At 23.3% G+C, this 18830-nt stretch overlaps 6 protein-coding genes across 6 annotated transcripts; all 6 read left to right on the top strand.

Annotated features, from left to right (window-relative positions):
- Window positions 1–1201: 1201 nt before the first annotated feature.
- On the top strand, window positions 1202–1824 carry PBANKA_1424900 (ubiquitin-conjugating enzyme E2, putative; the record flags this gene model as incomplete). The annotated part of the gene is made up of 2 exons (XM_034567589.1): window positions 1202–1352; window positions 1478–1824. The coding sequence occupies 2 exons, from the start codon at window positions 1202–1204 to the stop codon at window positions 1822–1824; spliced, it is 498 nt and encodes a 165-aa protein (XP_034424071.1).
- A 2033-nt stretch (window positions 1825–3857) lies between these two features.
- On the top strand, window positions 3858–6389 carry PBANKA_1425000 (RNA-binding protein, putative; the record flags this gene model as incomplete). Its single annotated transcript, XM_034567590.1, has 1 exon — window positions 3858–6389. The coding sequence occupies one exon, from the start codon at window positions 3858–3860 to the stop codon at window positions 6387–6389; it is 2532 nt and encodes an 843-aa protein (XP_034424072.1).
- A 2403-nt stretch (window positions 6390–8792) lies between these two features.
- PBANKA_1425100 (karyopherin alpha, putative) lies at window positions 8793–10430 on the top strand (the record flags this gene model as incomplete). The annotated part of the gene is made up of 1 exon (XM_034567591.1): window positions 8793–10430. One exon carries the CDS (start codon window positions 8793–8795, stop codon window positions 10428–10430), a length of 1638 nt encoding a protein of 545 aa, XP_034424073.1.
- A 1717-nt stretch (window positions 10431–12147) lies between these two features.
- On the top strand, window positions 12148–13461 carry PBANKA_1425200 (sporozoite surface protein 3, putative; the record flags this gene model as incomplete). The annotated part of the gene is made up of 1 exon (XM_034567592.1): window positions 12148–13461. The coding sequence occupies one exon, from the start codon at window positions 12148–12150 to the stop codon at window positions 13459–13461; it is 1314 nt and encodes a 437-aa protein (XP_034424074.1).
- A 555-nt stretch (window positions 13462–14016) lies between these two features.
- PBANKA_1425300 (trypsin-like serine protease, putative) lies at window positions 14017–17160 on the top strand (the record flags this gene model as incomplete). The annotated part of the gene is made up of 12 exons (XM_034567593.1): window positions 14017–14650; window positions 14884–14915; window positions 15024–15096; window positions 15275–15334; window positions 15412–15470; window positions 15590–15611; window positions 15844–15919; window positions 16035–16114; window positions 16217–16273; window positions 16412–16521; window positions 16726–16806; window positions 17146–17160. The coding sequence occupies 12 exons, from the start codon at window positions 14017–14019 to the stop codon at window positions 17158–17160; spliced, it is 1299 nt and encodes a 432-aa protein (XP_034424075.1).
- Window positions 17161–17215: 55 nt separating this feature from the next.
- On the top strand, window positions 17216–18795 carry PBANKA_1425350 (GTPase, putative; the record flags this gene model as incomplete). The annotated part of the gene is made up of 5 exons (XM_034567594.1): window positions 17216–17357; window positions 17445–17582; window positions 17891–18290; window positions 18443–18586; window positions 18744–18795. The coding sequence occupies 5 exons, from the start codon at window positions 17216–17218 to the stop codon at window positions 18793–18795; spliced, it is 876 nt and encodes a 291-aa protein (XP_034424076.1).
- Between the last annotated feature and the right edge of the window lie 35 nt (window positions 18796–18830).

Consider the following 18830-nt stretch of genomic DNA (forward strand, 5'->3'; position numbering starts at 1 on the left):
TGATACTCATATACATATAAAGCAATTCTTGATTATATCAATTTACGCATGCTTCGCTTGTAATTGTTACAATCGCAATATTTTCATTTCTTCATAAAATTTAAAGTGTTATACAAAAGTATATCCCATTAGTATAAATATTTCTATATCCATTCGATTAACAATTAAAAAAAATGAATAATATATGACAAATAGAAAAAAAAAAATATATAAATAAATAAATACCCCTAAGAATTGAATTCTAAATACATAAAAAAAATCCTTAATATCATGGAGCGCGTATAAAAAATGATATCACAAGAAAATTAAGAAAGCATAGTAAATACATATTATTATCTACATTTGTATCAAATACTGGCATATAAATAATTATGTTTATGCTATTACATAATATTTATATACTTTATTTTATATGTTTTAATTTATTAAAAATATGAAATAAAATTATTAATATTATATACATATATAGTTTTATTAGGAAAGCCCATATAATTTGTTAATTTGTAACCTTTATAAGAATATATAAATTAACATATATATATATATATATATTATATATGTTGAATTCATCTTTTTTTTTACCTCATATTTATTGTATATAAAATTATAAACAAAAAATAACTATATATAGAAATCATATCAGCATTTATGCATATTAGTAAAGACAGTGGTAAGCCTGTATTGCAATGAAAAGTCATATTTATAACATATATATATATATAAAGATAAGAATATCTATTATAATTTTTTGGCTAGTCTTATAGAAATAAAAAACAAGTAAAATAAATGCATAGTTTTTGAATATTACATTTAAAAATATACATATATGTACGTATGCATATAATATAAGCACTTACATAATTATATGACTTTTCAAAAATTACATTTTTGACGAGAAGCCTTTCTCCAAAAGGGGAAATCGCTAATTGATTTTTTGTATATGTTAAAATTTGTATAATTGTAGTATATAATAATTTAAACGAGTTTTCCTTTTTCCACATACAGATATATATATTTACCTTGGCTTACGTGTAAAGGCACCTAAAATTTTTAATTATAGAAGAAAATAGAACGAATATAGGAAAATTTTATTAACAAGTTTTGCTCATAATTTGTAAAAGGGGGATATTCATATATTTATAGTTATTTATATATAATTATATTATATTTTTTATACTTTTTATTCACTTAATATAATAAAATGTCAAATTTAGCCAAAAAAAGACTTATTCGAGATTTCAAAAAATTGCAAATCGATTCACCTTATGGAGTTAGTGGTTCTCCAATTGGAAATGATATTATGAAATGGAGAGCAGTTATTTTTGGACCTACAGATACACCATGGGAAGGAGGTATATAAAGAATGTTTCTTCTAAAATATCAGAATGCATATGGACATATATTTGTGTGTGTACATTATATCATGATTTATTTAAATATATACGTATTCATTCATTTATCCTTTTCATGCGTATAGGCACTTTTCAGCTAGAACTTTTGTTCGGGAATGAGTATCCAAACAAACCACCTAAAGTAAAATTTTTAACGAAAATGTTTCATCCCAATATATATATGGATGGAAATATATGCATCGATATTCTTCAAAAACATTGGAGCCCGATTTATGATATTTCCGCAATTCTAACATCAATACAATCATTACTTAGCGACCCTAATCCCAATAGTCCAGCAAACCAAGAAGCTGCTCTTTTATTTGTTGAAAATAGAATTGAATACAATCGAAGAATTAAAAATTGTGTAAAAGAATCTTTTAATTTTATTGAACAAAAGATTGAAGAGGAAGAAGAAGATAAAAAAATATAAGACAAATAAAAAATTACAAGTGAAAACATATAAGCCAATTTTTAACCATTAATCTCTTTTTTTTTCAATAAATTTGTATAAAAAAAGATGTAGATAGTAGCATGTATAGCTTTACAATACATGGAAAGTGCCTTTATCCGAAAATACTAAATTTTGTTGGATTTTTGACCATTTGCGCAATTAATATATTTACAAATATATATTATACTAATAGTTTTAATAATACATATGGATAAATTTTTTAATCATATCGAGATATTTTTTCTAAAAATTTCGAGATTCGTATATTATGTATTTGTTGGTTTATTATGTTACTATTTATTTTATTATTTTTTTTGTTTACTCTTAATTATATCATCATTTTTTTTACAGTTTTATACTAATAAACATTTTATTTCACAAACCTACTTATATTCATTCGTGAAGTATATATATTGACATTGAATTTAATCCTTATGTTATATATGTGATATATATATGAACTTTCTTACATATGTTACCAAAATAATTTTGCATATATATGTTCTATCCGAGTATATTTATTAATATAAAAATAGACAATCTCTAAATGCATATTATTTTATGTATATATTTCATTTCTATTTTTTTTTCACTATTTTTTAACATATAAATTGTTTTCGACGTGTGGGATACATATATATATATATATACAATATCCCACGAAATAAAAACCGAAATGTAAATTTTATAATAAAAAAAATGAGTAATATAGTATCTATTAATAACACACCAATGATACTATGAAATGTGTATGTATAAGCAATTATTCTACAAAAATGCGAGCTAATCGTCTTTTTTATTTTATAAGAAACATATTATATTATATTATTTTGTATTGTTGAATATTATATTGGTATTAATGGTTCAATATATATCTTTGTGAGATGCGCAATAATACCTATCTATAAGGGCGTAAATGGTTATACTATTATTTGAAGGACGGTAATTTAATAGTTAGTATAGTTGGTATATTATTATATGTATATAACTATGTAACATATAGTGTACATAAAAACCTATCGACTTTATATTTACAATAGGAATAACTGTCTCTAAATATTCTAGTGCTAATATTCGATTAATTTAAATGATATATAATACTAATAAAATAATAAATAAAAACATATAACATTCTTATTACAATTTTATCAAATTAATTTGAAAAAATGGGAATATAAAATATAAATGTTCATCTATATTTTAATTACATTGGTATTTCATTAAATTATGAAGAGAGAAAAAAAAATATGGTTCATAGAAAACGGCTTCAAGCATGTTCAAGGAAAAAATAATACTTATGGCTTTATAAAAAAAATATATAAAAGTACTTAAATTATACAATAAATAAAATACATAAATAATTGTAATTGTTTTCATAACGGGAATATATATATATATTAAAATTTAGTACTACCCATATATGCATATAATAATAATACGCATTATATATATAATTTTGTACTGCAACAAAATATTTTTAAAAATATATTATTTAAAAAATGGAAAAATATTATCACCTATTTTTATAAAAAAAATTCTATTAAAAATATGCATATATATATATATAATAATAATAATAATAATAATATAGTATAAATCACAAAAAACAACAATATAATATGGCATACCTACCTTTATCATATTTTATTATCTCTCTATGCATATAATTATTTTACAAGTATCATTTAAAATATATATAATATAGGTATTAAATAATAACAGAACGCTTCTTAATTTCATATTATATTTTCCACAGATTTTTTATTTAAGAGAAAATCTTAAACCAATAGCCATATATATAAATATATTTATTTATGTAAACATGAACTTATGTGTTTTCCCTAAAAAAACAAAATGTTTGATATTAATTTTTAAATATAATTATTTTGATTTTTTTTAATAAAAAATTAATATAAAGAAAAAAACCGTAAAAGTAATAAAATACCAAAGAATAATAGAATAAACCCATTATATCAATTTTCATTCTATTAATTACCATTTTTTGAAAAGATATGTTTTCTTTTGGCATATTGAAAAAATCGAATAAAGAGGAGGAAAATCAGGATAAAAATGAAGAAGAAACTAAAGACATAGAAACTGAAAAAAATGATAACAATGAGGAAGGATCATCTAATGATCAAGTAAAACCAGAAAATGAAGAGAAGGCTACTGATACTAAAGCACCAAATAAAAGAGTCAGAAAACATGTTAGACGGGATAGAAAGAGTGCTAAAGAGGAAGAGAAAAAAGAAAATGAAGAGCACCAAGAAGAGAAAATCGAAGTTGAAGAGAAAACAGAAGTTGAGGGAAAAAAAGGAAGGCGAGGAAGAAGAGAAACTGTAATGAGAAGAGGCAGAAAAGGACAGGAAGTTGACAATGAAGAAAAGGACGAAGAAACAAAGAAAGACACTGATATAAAAAAAGAAGAAAAAACTGAAGTAGCAGAAAAGGACAAGTCAGAAAATGATAAATTAGAAAACGATTTAACAAAAGAAATTAAAATGGCTGAAGAGTTAAAAGATAAAGATGCCAAAGCAAGTGCATTAACGCTTGAAATATTAGGGGACATTCCAAATGCCAATTTAAAACCCCCAGAAAATATATTGTTTGTTTGTAAATTAAATCCTATAACTGAAGAAGAAGATTTAAAAACAATATTTTTAAGATTTGGTCCTATAATTTCATGTAATATTGTAAAGGATAAAGTGACAAATAATTCGCTTCAATATGCATTCATCGAATTTGAAAAAAAAGAAGATTGCTTAAATGCTTACTTTGAAATGGATAATGTTGTTATAGATGACAGACGCATACATGTTGATTTTTGTCAATCCTTATCAAAATATAAATCAGATATGCCTAAATGGAAAATTGACAATGCGGATTTATTTGATCGTATTAAAAATACAAATTTTAGTGATCCAAATCCGAAAAGAAATAAAAACAATGAAGATGATAGTATAAGGGTATTTAAATATGAAAGTGATAATAACAAATCAAATAAAGATGAAAAAGAGAGAAAAGAAAATGATGGCGATAAGCCCAATAGAAGTATTAGTAAATATGATTATAATCAAAAAAAAAATAATGGCTATACAAGATATAATAATGATAAATATTATAATGGTCCATACCCATATAGAAGAAATCCCTTTAGATATAGATATCATAATAACTATAAAATGGGAAGTGGTGGACCTAGTAAAAACTATTATTATAGAAAAAAAATTAATAATTATCATGATCGAAATGATTATTATCATAATAAACATTCCGGAAGAAACAATAGTATAATCAATAAAAAATATTATGGGTATAAAAATAATGGCCATGAAAATGACGGAGATATGAAATATAACAAATATAGAAAAGAAGCTAGAAGTCATTCTTCATATAATTCTCAACATAAAAATAAAAATGAAACTTTAGATAAGAATAAAAAAGAATATTCACAAGAGCGTGATGATAATAATAATGATCCAAATTATGAATATTCTAAGCAAGGAAAAAAAGGAAAAGAAAAAGATGATGGTCACAATGACTCAGAAAGTGTAGGGGGCAATCAAAAAAAATATTATGATAATAAAAATAAAGACCATGATGATTATAATCAAAAAACAAATAAATTTAAAAGCAATAGGAATAGTGAAAGAAATAATTCTGAATATGGTAACCGAAAAAATTATGATGACTATAAAAAAATGAATGACGATAAATATTATTATGATAAAAAAAGAAAGTATAATGATGAATATTATAGGAATAATGACAATTATAGAAGGGACGATTACAAGGATAAAAATCCATACGAAAAAAGACAAAAAATGTATGAAGGAAATAAGTATGGTGATAAATACGACAAAAAAAATTACGATAATGATAATAAATATCGTAACGAAGATTACAAGAATCGAGAAAATGGATATGGAAAATACAGGGATGATAAATATAGGGACGACAAATATAAGGATGATAAATATAGGGATGACAGATACAAAGATGATAAATATAGAAATGATAAATATAGGGATGACAGATACAGAGATAATAGATACAAAGGTGATAAACATAGTGATAATAGATATAAAGATGACAGAAATAAGACCGATAAATATAAAAATAATGATAAGTATAACGATAAATACGATTCATATGAAAAAAATGACGATGATTATAACAAAAAGTATAATAAAAGCAACAAATTAGATAATAATACATCGAATTATAGAGATGATAAAAAATATAATAACTATAAAGACAAAAAATACTATGATGAGAAGCATACGAAATCTTATTATGACAATAAAGATACAAAAGCAAAATATAAAGACTCAAACAAAACTAAAGGAAGATTTAATTCCGTTGATAGTGCCCATATTTCCAATGATAGATATGCATCAAAAAACAAAAAAGAAAAAACAAACGATAAATATTCTTCAAAAGACAAAAAAATTGATAAAAAAAAAAATGATGATTATTATAATAAATCAATGTCAAAAAATTCGTATGATGCCAAAACGAATTCAGTCAATTCATCTTATTAAATCTATCGATGAACATGATGAATATATTCAGTTTTCTCCATATTTGAAAATGTGTTTATTTATTTATATTATATACATATATGATATGCTCATTCTAAATAAGCAAATTAAGGAAGAACCCATTAAAGTATTTATTCAACTTTTCTTAAGCTATATGAGTGTTCATAAAAATGATGCATACAATTAAAATGAATTTATCGTTTTCATTAAAAGGAAAAATTCTTAAAAAAAATATTCCATTAGAAAGTGGGCAACACACACATGTATACATATATATGGTTTTCATGGAGAAAAAATAATATCATCTCTATATATTACATGATTAAATTTCATGTTGCATAACTATAATTAATTAAGAATTTTTTTTTGTTTAAATCCCTTTTAAAGCTTTTTATTGTTACATTAATTTTTTTTAATTATTTAATTATACAAAAAAAAATCATATGACAGGATATTTTTTACACATTTTTAATTAGTATAAAATGTTCCTATTTATTCGTATTATTCCTTTGTATATAATAATAAAACAAGGGATATATCATTACCAGCATAGACAACTATATATAAATAATAAAAATAAATAGGATAAACTTTTAGAAATATCCAATAAATATATTTTTTAAAATGGACTAATATATATTTTATTCAAAAAAAAGTGTTACATGAAATTGCTCTGCGAATAGAAAAGCAAGCATTTTATTTTTCCAATTAAATGAGGAATTTTATTATTACCACTTTCCTTTTAACCATTAATATTTTTTCTATTCATATATTTTTTATGAATAGTGTTGTAATTTTCCACAATATATATTTCCCCACAATTTAACCGTTCTGTGGTATTCTTACAATCTCCAATCAAATTATAATAACCATATTCTAAGTAAAACATTACACATACAAATAAATATATATAATGGTATACCTTCCGTATATAATAATTATGAGCATGGAACTAAACTAAAAATGTAGGGCAATGGATAAAGGGGGAAGTTGCTAGTGAACTACGCACATAAAAATGATACTATTATAATTTCTTAAAATACTTTCTTTTTTTTACAATTCTCATTTATATTAATGACAAGGAATTAAGGAAGAAATGATTTTCATGCCACAGAAAAAATGCATTATAGCTATATTATATATGTGTGTACTAACTCATTAGGCTCTTATATTAAAGGAGAATTCTATCCTTTGTGGTGTTCTTAAAAAATAAATTTTATTATCTTATGGTCATTTATTTATTGAAAGCTATTATATAATCGATGGGAAAAAATAAAATAAAGTTAAAAAAATTATGAGCTTATTGAACAAAATAAAATCGAATAATTTCTTTAAAATATATATAAATGCTTTAAGAAATTATTTAAATTTACTGGAATAACATTCTTTAACACATAAATAATATTTTGGATTTCACATTCTTAAATTGAAAGTAAAAAATATATGTTAAATACATATTTAAAGTAGCTATTTCATCATTAAGATTAGAAAAAAAAAAAAAGAAATAAATGAAAAAAAATATTTTTTTTACAATATTAAAATGTAAAACTTAAGGCAAAATTTTGGCGAATTCATATACAATAAATTTTTACTTATATGTTATGCATGTAGTATGCATTAAATATGTATGTTATGTAAATTATATATATATATTGACGTATTTTTTGCTTATTTTAGTGAATATATTAAAAGAAATAGGCCTTGTTTTAATGAAAATTTTATTTTATATATATATCGCATATACATATTAAAAAAAATGGAAGCATTCCATACATTAAAAAATATACATTTGTAAAATTGAGAAAAAACTTATTTTTTTTCTTTAAAAAAAAAAAAAAAGAAAAAAAATAATTATGCATACATATTAATAATATTATATATATATGAAGAATTCTCTAGTTTTAGATACTAAGGAAAATACATAATTTCATATATTATATGTATGCTTCAATGTATACATAAATAGAGGAATAGATATGAATAATATTTTATATGAGTAACATAATATTTTTATAATGGTATTTGCAAACTGTTCCTTACCATATACATATAAATAACATATATATATATAATATATGTTTGTAAAATTGAATAGTAAAATGTATGAGAAAAATACATTTGTAACCCATGAATATATGAATACACATGAACTTACGACATATTAAAATTACGAAAAATAATAATTATATATATTTTTGCAATTATTTATCAAGTCTGGGCAATAATACACTTATTCTAAAAATATTTCATATCAAGGCACATGCATTCTTATAATTTATCATATTTACTATAAACACACCAATAATAAGCAGCTACATATAAAGTTGCCATAATTGCGTCATATATTGCACACCAACTGTTTTTTAGGCATTTATTATTTAAAAAATATATTAAAAAGAAAAAATGGATAGAAGAATTGAAGCGAGGCGAAAAGAATTTAAGAAAAACTGTGATGATACAAGAAGAAAAAGAGAAGATTTGGTAGTACAAATAAGAAAGCAACAAAGAGAATGTCAATTAGAAAGTAAAAGAGCCATGGTAATGGCGAATATCGGGCTTGAAGAAAATAACTCATATAATATAAATTATGTAAAATCAAATCAAAATGATTCAACAAATGATTCATTATATAATACATCCTCAAATAATAGTTCGAATACATTAGAAATGTTAAAAAAAATTCCAAGCCTAGCTATAGGTGTAAGATCTTCTGAATATGTAACACAATTAAATAGTACAAAAGAATTAAGAAAATTATTATCAATTGAAAAGGGTCCACCAATACAAGAAGTTATAAATTCAGGTGTAGTCCCTTATATAGTTGAATTTTTAAAATACGATGATAAAACAGATTTACAATTTGAAGCTGCATGGGTATTAACAAATATTGCTTCAGGTTCACAAGAACAAACTAAAGTAGTTATAGATAATAATGCTGTACCATATCTTGTTAGATTATTAAATAGTGAAAAGGAAGATGTATGTGAACAAGCAGTTTGGGCTTTAGGCAATATTGCTGGCGATTCAGCTGAATGCCGAGAATATGTTTTAAATCAAAACTCTTTACCTTTATTGTTAAAAATATTAAGAAGTAGCCATAAAAGAACATTAATAAGAAATGCTGCATGGACATTATCAAATTTATGCAGAGGAAAGCCAGCACCAAAATTTGAAATAGTATCTAAAGCTTTACCAACATTAGCTGTACTTATATATAATGACGACGAAGAAATATTAACAGATGCATGTTGGACACTTTCTTATTTATCTGATGGTTCTAATGAAAATATTAATGCCGTTTTAGATGCAGGAGTAGCAGAGCGAGTCGTAGAATTATTAAGTCATGGTTCATTTTTAGTACAAACACCTGCATTAAGAACTGTTGGAAACATTGTTACGGGTGACGATTTACAAACAGATGTTGTTGTAAAATTAAATGCAGTCCAAAAATTATCATGCCTACTTAATTCATCAAAAAAAAGTATAAAAAAAGAAGCTTGCTGGGCATTATCAAATATTACAGCCGGTAACATTTCACAAATTCAAGCAGTAATTGATAATAATGTTATACCACAACTTATTAATATTTTAATGAAAGAAGATTTTGAGGTTCGAAAAGAAGCTGCATGGGCAATATCTAATGCATCTTCTGGTGGATCTGAGTCACAAATTGAATATCTTGTAGAATGTGGAGCTATACATTCTTTATCTAATTTATTAGATGTCGAAGATGCTAATATTATTTCTGTAACTTTAGAAGGATTAGAAAATATTTTAGAAATGGGAGAAAATAAAAAATTAAGAGATAACTTACCAGCTAATCCATATGTGCATTTATTTGAAGAATGTGATAGTGTGCATAAAATCGATGCATTACAAGATCGAAAGGTTGATAATATTTGTAATAAAGCATGGAAAATATTATACAAATATTTCCCATTTATTATTAATAATGAAATGAGTAATGCACAAATACCATTAAACAATGTCTTCGTAAACAGTGACGATGCTGTTTTAAACAAAGATTTTACTTTCGATTAATTTGTTTGGAGTTATGACATAGATAAAAAAGGAAAAATGTTTCAGTGAACAAATTGAAAAAAAAAGTGCAGAAAAAATAGAAAAACTATTTACACAAATTAAGTAGCGTAGCACCCCGCCTCTATGAATGTGTAACTATTTTTTCATTGGTTTTAAAATAGTTCTCAGACCATTCAGGCGCATATATATATATATATATAGTACAATTGTGTCAAACAGTGTACATATATGCTTATACATACATTTCTTATATTTACGTATCTAATTTTACATGTTTTAAAAGCAGCGGATATATGTACACTATAATTTGTAACAGTCGTTTTTTAAAAAAGATGGCAATGCCTTGTGAAATGGATTAAAGAATCTATTTATTTAACAAAACGTTTTTACCATGCTAAAAAGGTACGCGTGTGTGCGTATTACGCATATATATATGCGCATAAGCACATGCACGCTGTATTTATATGTATTAATTTTTTAAATTATTTTTAATGTAAATATTCATAATGTTACAAGAGTATTTATGTATACATAAATATATTTTTATTCATTTTTTTATTTATGGTTTTAAAATATTATATTTATTATAATATTCATTAATTGAAACTATAAAAAGCTAAATATAATTTTTATAAAATCTTAAATCTTTCGCTCAAATTGTTCTTTAATACCAAATTAAAAACTACTTATACAAAAAAAGCAAATATATCATGAATACTGTATATTTGTGTAAATTAATATTGCCTTTTTTATATTAACAATATGTAGTATTCATTTTTTTCCTTTTTGGGATTCTTAAAATGTTCACTATTCACATACCAAGTTTTATCAGCATAAAATAAAAATATGGGAGCTTAACTCTTTAAAAGGTATATTTTTTTTACTGAGGGGGATTTGTGGCTAGCAATAACAGCAGATATTATTTTTATCTTACTCGTAACAAAAAATATACAAATAAATAAATAAATAAATAAATAAATGTGACTGTATGAGTAAATTATTATTTTTTCATGTGTATAAATATGCATTTTAATATTTTTTCCTATAACCCAAATGCTTCGATGGACTTACCTTTTTTAAAAAAAGACACCGAAAACAAATTTTATAAACAAATTATACCGAATAATTTCAGTGATATAATGACACTTATTTTATCATATTATCTTGATCAATTTTGCTTATTTATTAAATTTTTTTTTTTATTTCCTCCCAAAAATATAATAACATAATATAATCGTCGATTAAATAAGGATTGTGTCTGCATGACACATGCAATTTTTATATGGAGTTAATTGAGCATTACAATTGAATTTCTCAAAAAAAAATAATAAATAAATAAATAAATAAATAAATAAATATTATTAATTTGGAAATTTTAATTTAAAATAGCATGTATATATTATTTGAATATGTGTATAAAAATAAAATAACAACAGGATTGTTCTTATATGTTTTTTTAATTGTGTCATCGCCATTTTCCTTATTATTAAATTTATATATTAACTCCCATTTGGGAACAAAATAATACTTAAAACATGCTTTTTTCAAATTATTGGCAATTCATAAGATGTGATAAAATTGAAAACACCATCTCCACACATATTTAAAGAGACAAAATTTGTATGTATATATATATAATACACTGTGTGTATTAATATAAATTTCGGCAACTGCTTGCATCCCTCTTTCCCTTTCTTTTACATCACGCTATTAAAATATGTTCACTATTATTTATTGTATATTTGTTTCCATTTTTATTTTTTATACCCCTGTCAAAGGGGATGGATATATATGTGATTTTTCTGCAGAAAAACTTAATATAGACTTTGACGATTATTATGATGATGTAATATGTGAGCATGAAATAGGAAATGGAGATAGTATAGGATTAATTATACCAAGATACAAAGACGATAATGGGTATATAAATGTAAGAACAAAATGCTTTGATGAAGTGTCTTTAAGCATATTAGGAGATAGCATTGTGCCAATATATGATTTATATGGTAAAAATGAAATTAGTATATCTGATGAAAATAAATTGTATCATAGTGAATATAGATCCTCTATATTACAAATTAAGAATGTAAATAAAAATAATCGAATTTATTGTACTTTTGACAATATAAATAGAAATGGAATATTAATTCATAAAGGGATAACAAAAATTTCAATTGAAAATAAAATTAGTAAAAAAGATGATAATAAATCCGACATACATGTTATTGATATATTCAATAAAATAAATTTAAATATAGATAATTCTAACAATAACTATTATATTGAAACAAAACCAGGAAGCATGTTATATATGTTGGGAACAAATTTATTAAAAAATGAATATATATATTTTGATGATAATTGTGCACTTTCTTTTGAAACAATTGGACAAATTTATAAATATGTATTCCCGTTAGTAAATGAAACAGATATTACATATATATGTACAATGTATATTAATAAAGATGGAAATAAAACAAACATCGGGACATTAAATATCACATTTAAACAACAATATCCTACTATTGGTACTATTAGTAAAGATGTTTTGAAAAAATATATAAAATATGATGTAGAAAAAAAATTAAACAAAATATTATTTGGGATACAAGATGATAGTCCTAATAATCTAAATAATGTTCAATATACTGAGCAAGGAGTAGACACAAATAAAGGGCATATATCAAATATCCAAGGAATAAATATTGATAAAGATTATTGTAATAATGATACATGTATTGAACTATTTAGGAGATCAAAATGTTCATCTATTTGTGGAAATGGATATCGGTTAATGGAAGGATATAATATACAATATGATACCCAATCAGTTATTCCATGTAATAATGGGGATTGCTCAATCGAAAATGAGGTTGAACCGTTTATTATTTTTGCATGGGCATCTATAGTTTTTTTCTGTATTATGATTGCAATTCTTATTATTACTATATATTTCATTCTAGAGAAAAATAAAACAAAAAAAGTAAAACCTGCTAACCCTTTCATTTCTTACGATACAAATATTAAATGATTCCATAAAACATCAAAATAATGGATAAAGAAGAAAATTGTTTTTTTTATTAAATTGTAATAAATTCATAATTATAAAAAAAATAATTCACAACACACCTGTTTATTTTTCCTATTTTTAAATTATAATAATCTACATTTTCGTAGCAGTTTCTCTTTGTATAATTCGTTTTTTTGGTAATTTCACAATTTTCGCCAAACATTTATCATCTTTCATTTTTTTTTAAACTCCACAACATCGTAAAAAGATTCATTTATATAATACACACATTTATAAAATACATTTGAATATGTTATTCAGTGGAATAATATAATTTATAATGCCAAAAAAATAAAATAAAAAATTCCCCCAAACGTGTATCTGTTATTATACATATATATAGAATGAATTATATCTTTATTTTCCATTTAATATAATAACATAGAAATATGTTTTTCATATAATTTCATAATATATTCCATTTGCATATTATGTGATGTACCTTTCTAGCATATAATAGTTTTTATTATATTTTTTGTGCGAATCATGTTTCTATACAATTTATAGTACAATAAAATGAAAAAAAGCAACTTGTCGCTATTTAAAAGTATAGTAAAACATTCTTGGCGAGCATCTTTATTTTGTTATTCAACAATATTTATTCATAGTTCAGTGAATACTCTATTAGCTTCATATAATGATAAAGAAAAGGGTGTATATAAAGATAAAAGAAAAAATAACTTTGATTTTTTCGCCACAATTTCTTTAAAAATCATTCCCATATCATATTGCAGTTGCCAACTTGTATATAAATGTGATAATAATAATGCATTACCTACTGAAACAGAATATAATAATTTAGAATTATTCAAGCGTGTGTTTTTTAAATTAATACAATATGAATATTTTATAATTCATAAAATAATTCGTTGTATTAATGAGTTTATAATATTTGTTTTATATTCTTTAGCTAATTTTTATTTATATTTTCATAGCATATTCTTTAATATATGTAATCTATTAAGTAAAATATATCATGGGGAGAGTAACAATGGTTCGTTGCATGCATATCCTAATATCCCTTATAACATTATTAACAGTTTTGTAACTATTCATAAAATTTATGAACATAATAAAATACCATTAAAACATGATTTTAAAAATGACCAATTGGAATATATGGGTTCCGAATTCATCTATGACAAAAGGGGTAAACAATATTATTTGGATTTAAATTTATATATATTCTGTGTATGTTATATATATATATTTTTATGATTTATTTGTGCTATCTTGTGAAAGTATCTCATATATATATATATCGTAATTTCAAAATATATAGAATGTGCAATTTGTCTTTTCATTACTATTAAATATTATAATTACGCTATTATAACATCCTTATTTATTTTATTGGACCTTTTTTATATTTGTGTGTTAAAGGATACATATTAACAGCTGCTCACAACATAACCGTAATTAATAAAAAAGACAAAGAAAGAAAAAGAAAAAAATAATAGCATACCATTTTTTTAAAACAATGTGCATATATGCATATTTTTTTTATAATGCAATTTTTAAAGAATCTAGAAGATAAATTTGTTGTAAAAAATAATAATGGTTTATACTTTGCAACTTTGCTTGGTTTGCATAAAGGTAAAAAATAAAATTAAAAAAATGTAGTAAAAATAAAGTGTTTATAAAAGAATATATGGGTTTTATATTTGCTATAAAATTATTGCTCTCTTATTCGATGTTTTTTTTTCATGTTTTAATATTTTTATAAAACACGTATATTCATATTTATACCCATTTTCCATCAAAAAAACACAAGGATCAGACGTTTGCGTGATGAAAATTAATTCTGAAGAACCATTTTCTTATATCTCTTTAGGTAATAAATATACATAATAATACCCGTAAATTATTTTGTTTATTAAAATTTGTAATTAATTATTTTATTTATTTCAGACAAAATAAGAGATGAATTAAAGCAAGGCGAATCCGTAGTTACATATGGACAGATACAAGTTAATATATATTATTACCCCATTTATATCTTTACACACTTTTTATTCTATGCATATAGACAACGTAGTATATATGTCGATTCTTATTTGACTAAGTTTTTGTTGTAAAATTTTGGCAGGATTTTGATAAAGAAACTTATAGTGTTGGTATAGTAAACCATCCAAAGCAAACTTTTACAAAATTTGGAAATTTTAATGAAACGGGAAGACTACCTTTTATCCATTTATTCAAATAAGCAACCCTATAAATAAAGGTTTGCACTTCAAAATATCTTCCATGTTATTTTGCATTATGTTTTTATGTTTATTATTGGGTATTGGAATGCATATTTTTTTACCAAAATTTATTTTTTTTTTTTCATAATATTGTAAGGTATGTCTGGTTCACCATTACTTGATCAGTATGGGAACCTTGTAGGAATGATACAAAAAAAAATCGACAATTATGGGTAGGCATAAACATATAATATTTGTTTAAAAAATGTGTATTATTACATTTTCTAAGCATATGATTGTTTGCTATATATATAGATATACAAGTATCCCTTTCGTTTTAATATACAGCTTGGCTTTACCCGCGAATATTCTAAAAAATGTAGCTATTCATTTACAAAATAAGGGAGTATATAAGGAACCATTTTTAGGTAAGATATTTAAAATGAAGAAAAAATATAATAAAATTTTATTTTATATTTTTTTTAAAGGAATCTATAACATTTTATATTGCATTGTTTTATAAATTATAGGTATTGTGTTTAGAGAGAAGGCCCTCATAATTCAAAATTCCAGATCTCTTACAAAAGGTATGCATTCAATACCTATTTTGTAACCTTTTAATAATAGAAAATGTACTTTCTATAAATTTCAATAAAGAATTATGTGTGGATGTATAGTTATATATACATATATTTATTTTTTTTTATTGTATAAAATCGCTTAAGAGTTGAAAATTTCCAGCATTTTAGCTAACTCATCAGCTGATCTGGGCAACTTGAAAAAAGAAGATATAATTTCAAAGATTAACAATAAAGACATCGAAAGCATTTGTGATGTTAGTAATGAATATAAAAAAAATATATATATATATATATATGTGCCACACTACAATATGGTTGTGCTTGCTCATTTTTGTTATTATTTCCATTAAATTTTTGAATACCCATAAATACCCAACTAGTCCATATTTACCTTCTTTCTTTAAATGCCATTGATCTTTATTCATACTTATATGCAAAAATAAAATATGAAATTTTAGGTACACGAAATTATCAATAGTACAAGTGATAGATATATAAATGTTGACGGCATTCGAAATGACAAAAAATTTAAAACACAGGTTAATCACAAAACAAATTATAAAATAAAAAAAAACATGTGCATACATGCATTGTGTACTTGTTTAAATTATTTAATATACTTATGATGCTTATTTTCGTGCTTCTTCATTTTTTCTATATATTTTTGATAGTTTTTTTTAATTAAGTTTAAATGTGCAAATTACTTGTTATATGCAAGTATACCATTTTTGCTGCAGCGTTTATTAAAAAATAAATTAATATATTTAAATTTATATACTTATGGATATGAACATAATATATTATGTATATATTCATGGATGTATAGCATTATTTTTTTAATCATATATATTTATTTATTTCGTTTTAAATAATTTTAGATAAAACTATGGTGATATATAATACTTTATTTTTATCGTTGCTTCTTTCTTGAGGTTATAAATTTGAATTATGCTAAATTCCAAAACTAGTAGAATTTATTGTACCATTTTTATTTTGTTTTTATGTATTAACACCGTTCTCACATGGTGTTTTATACATATCAAGTCTCAAACCAAATCTTTGGATTATCCCAGAACAAGAATATATGAAAGTAACTGCGCAAAATTAATGTAAAATGTAAATATGATTATATTTTTTCCCATTTTATAATTATCCTTCTTTTAATCCATCTCTTCAGATATAAATAAAAAAGAAGACCTAGAATACAAAGCCTTTAAAAACATCAGCTTTAATAAACTTAAAACAAGTTTAAAAAACTTTCTCGTTTTAAAGAAAAAAATTAACATATCCAATGTTAAGTATGTTTCTTTTCTAGGTAAAAATTCAGCTTCCCCATTTTATAATATATATATAGAGAGATAGATATAGATAGATGTTTCATATATGCATATAAGTGGACAAACATTAACGACAAATGTGTTGACGCATATTTTATTTTTAGTGCCAACAATATATTATCTTATATTAATTGATTCTTTTTATGAAATGTGTACTTAAATAATGCAAAGTGAAGAATACAGCCATCTTTTAAATGCATTTGCATATCTACACATTTAGGATTGTATGTAGTTGATCTTGCACTGTCCATATTACTATTATTATTTTATTTGAATTTTTTACAAGGTAAATATTACAATTACGAAAAAATCGATAACTATGGAGTTAATGAAATATGCATATTAGGAAGGAGTAATGTTGGAAAATCAACATTTTTAAGAAATTTCATAAAGTATCTTATAAACGTAAATGATAATAAAAATATTAAAGTGTCAAAACGTAGTGGGTGCACAAGGTCAATAAATTTATATTCCTTTGAAAATGCAAAAAAAAAAAAATTATTTATTCTAACGGATATGCCAGGTTTAGGTTATGCTGAAGGAATTGGGGAGAAAAAAATGGAGTATTTGAAAAAAAACTTAGATGATTATGTATACTTAAGAAATCAAATTTGTTTATTTTTTATATTAATTGATATGAGTGTCGATATACAAAAAATAGATATTTCCTTGATGGATGCCATTCGGTACGATGAATGATATTATTATTGATATTTACTTTTAGTGAAAATGTGTTAATATAATATCAATACAAATTTTAAAGTGTATAGTTTGAAATATATTCATAATACATATATGTATACACATGCTTGTCATTTTTTCATATATTAACTTTCAGAAAAACGAGCATCCCACTTCGTGTAATTTGTACCAAATGCGACAAATTTAATGGGAATGTTAACCATCGGCTTAACGGGATAAAAACTTTTTATAAACTTGAAAAAACTCCCATACATATATCAAAATTTTCCAATAACAACTAGTATGCTTAATTTATTTATACATTGCATGCTTATAATAATTAACATGTTTTCCCTAATAAATAATAGTTTTTCTTTCACATCATATCTTTTTCGTAACACCCACATATCCATGTATATGTATTGACATAACATCTACAATTTTTATTTCTTTTTTAGTATAAACATATTTAAAGAAATTCAGTATCATTGCAATTTGGATAATTCATAAAGTTAAACGATGTAGAGTTACCACATTTGTAGAAT

This window comes from Plasmodium berghei (genome assembly GCF_900002375.2).
Source record: "Plasmodium berghei ANKA genome assembly, chromosome: 14".
Taxonomy (NCBI): domain Eukaryota; phylum Apicomplexa; class Aconoidasida; order Haemosporida; family Plasmodiidae; genus Plasmodium; species Plasmodium berghei.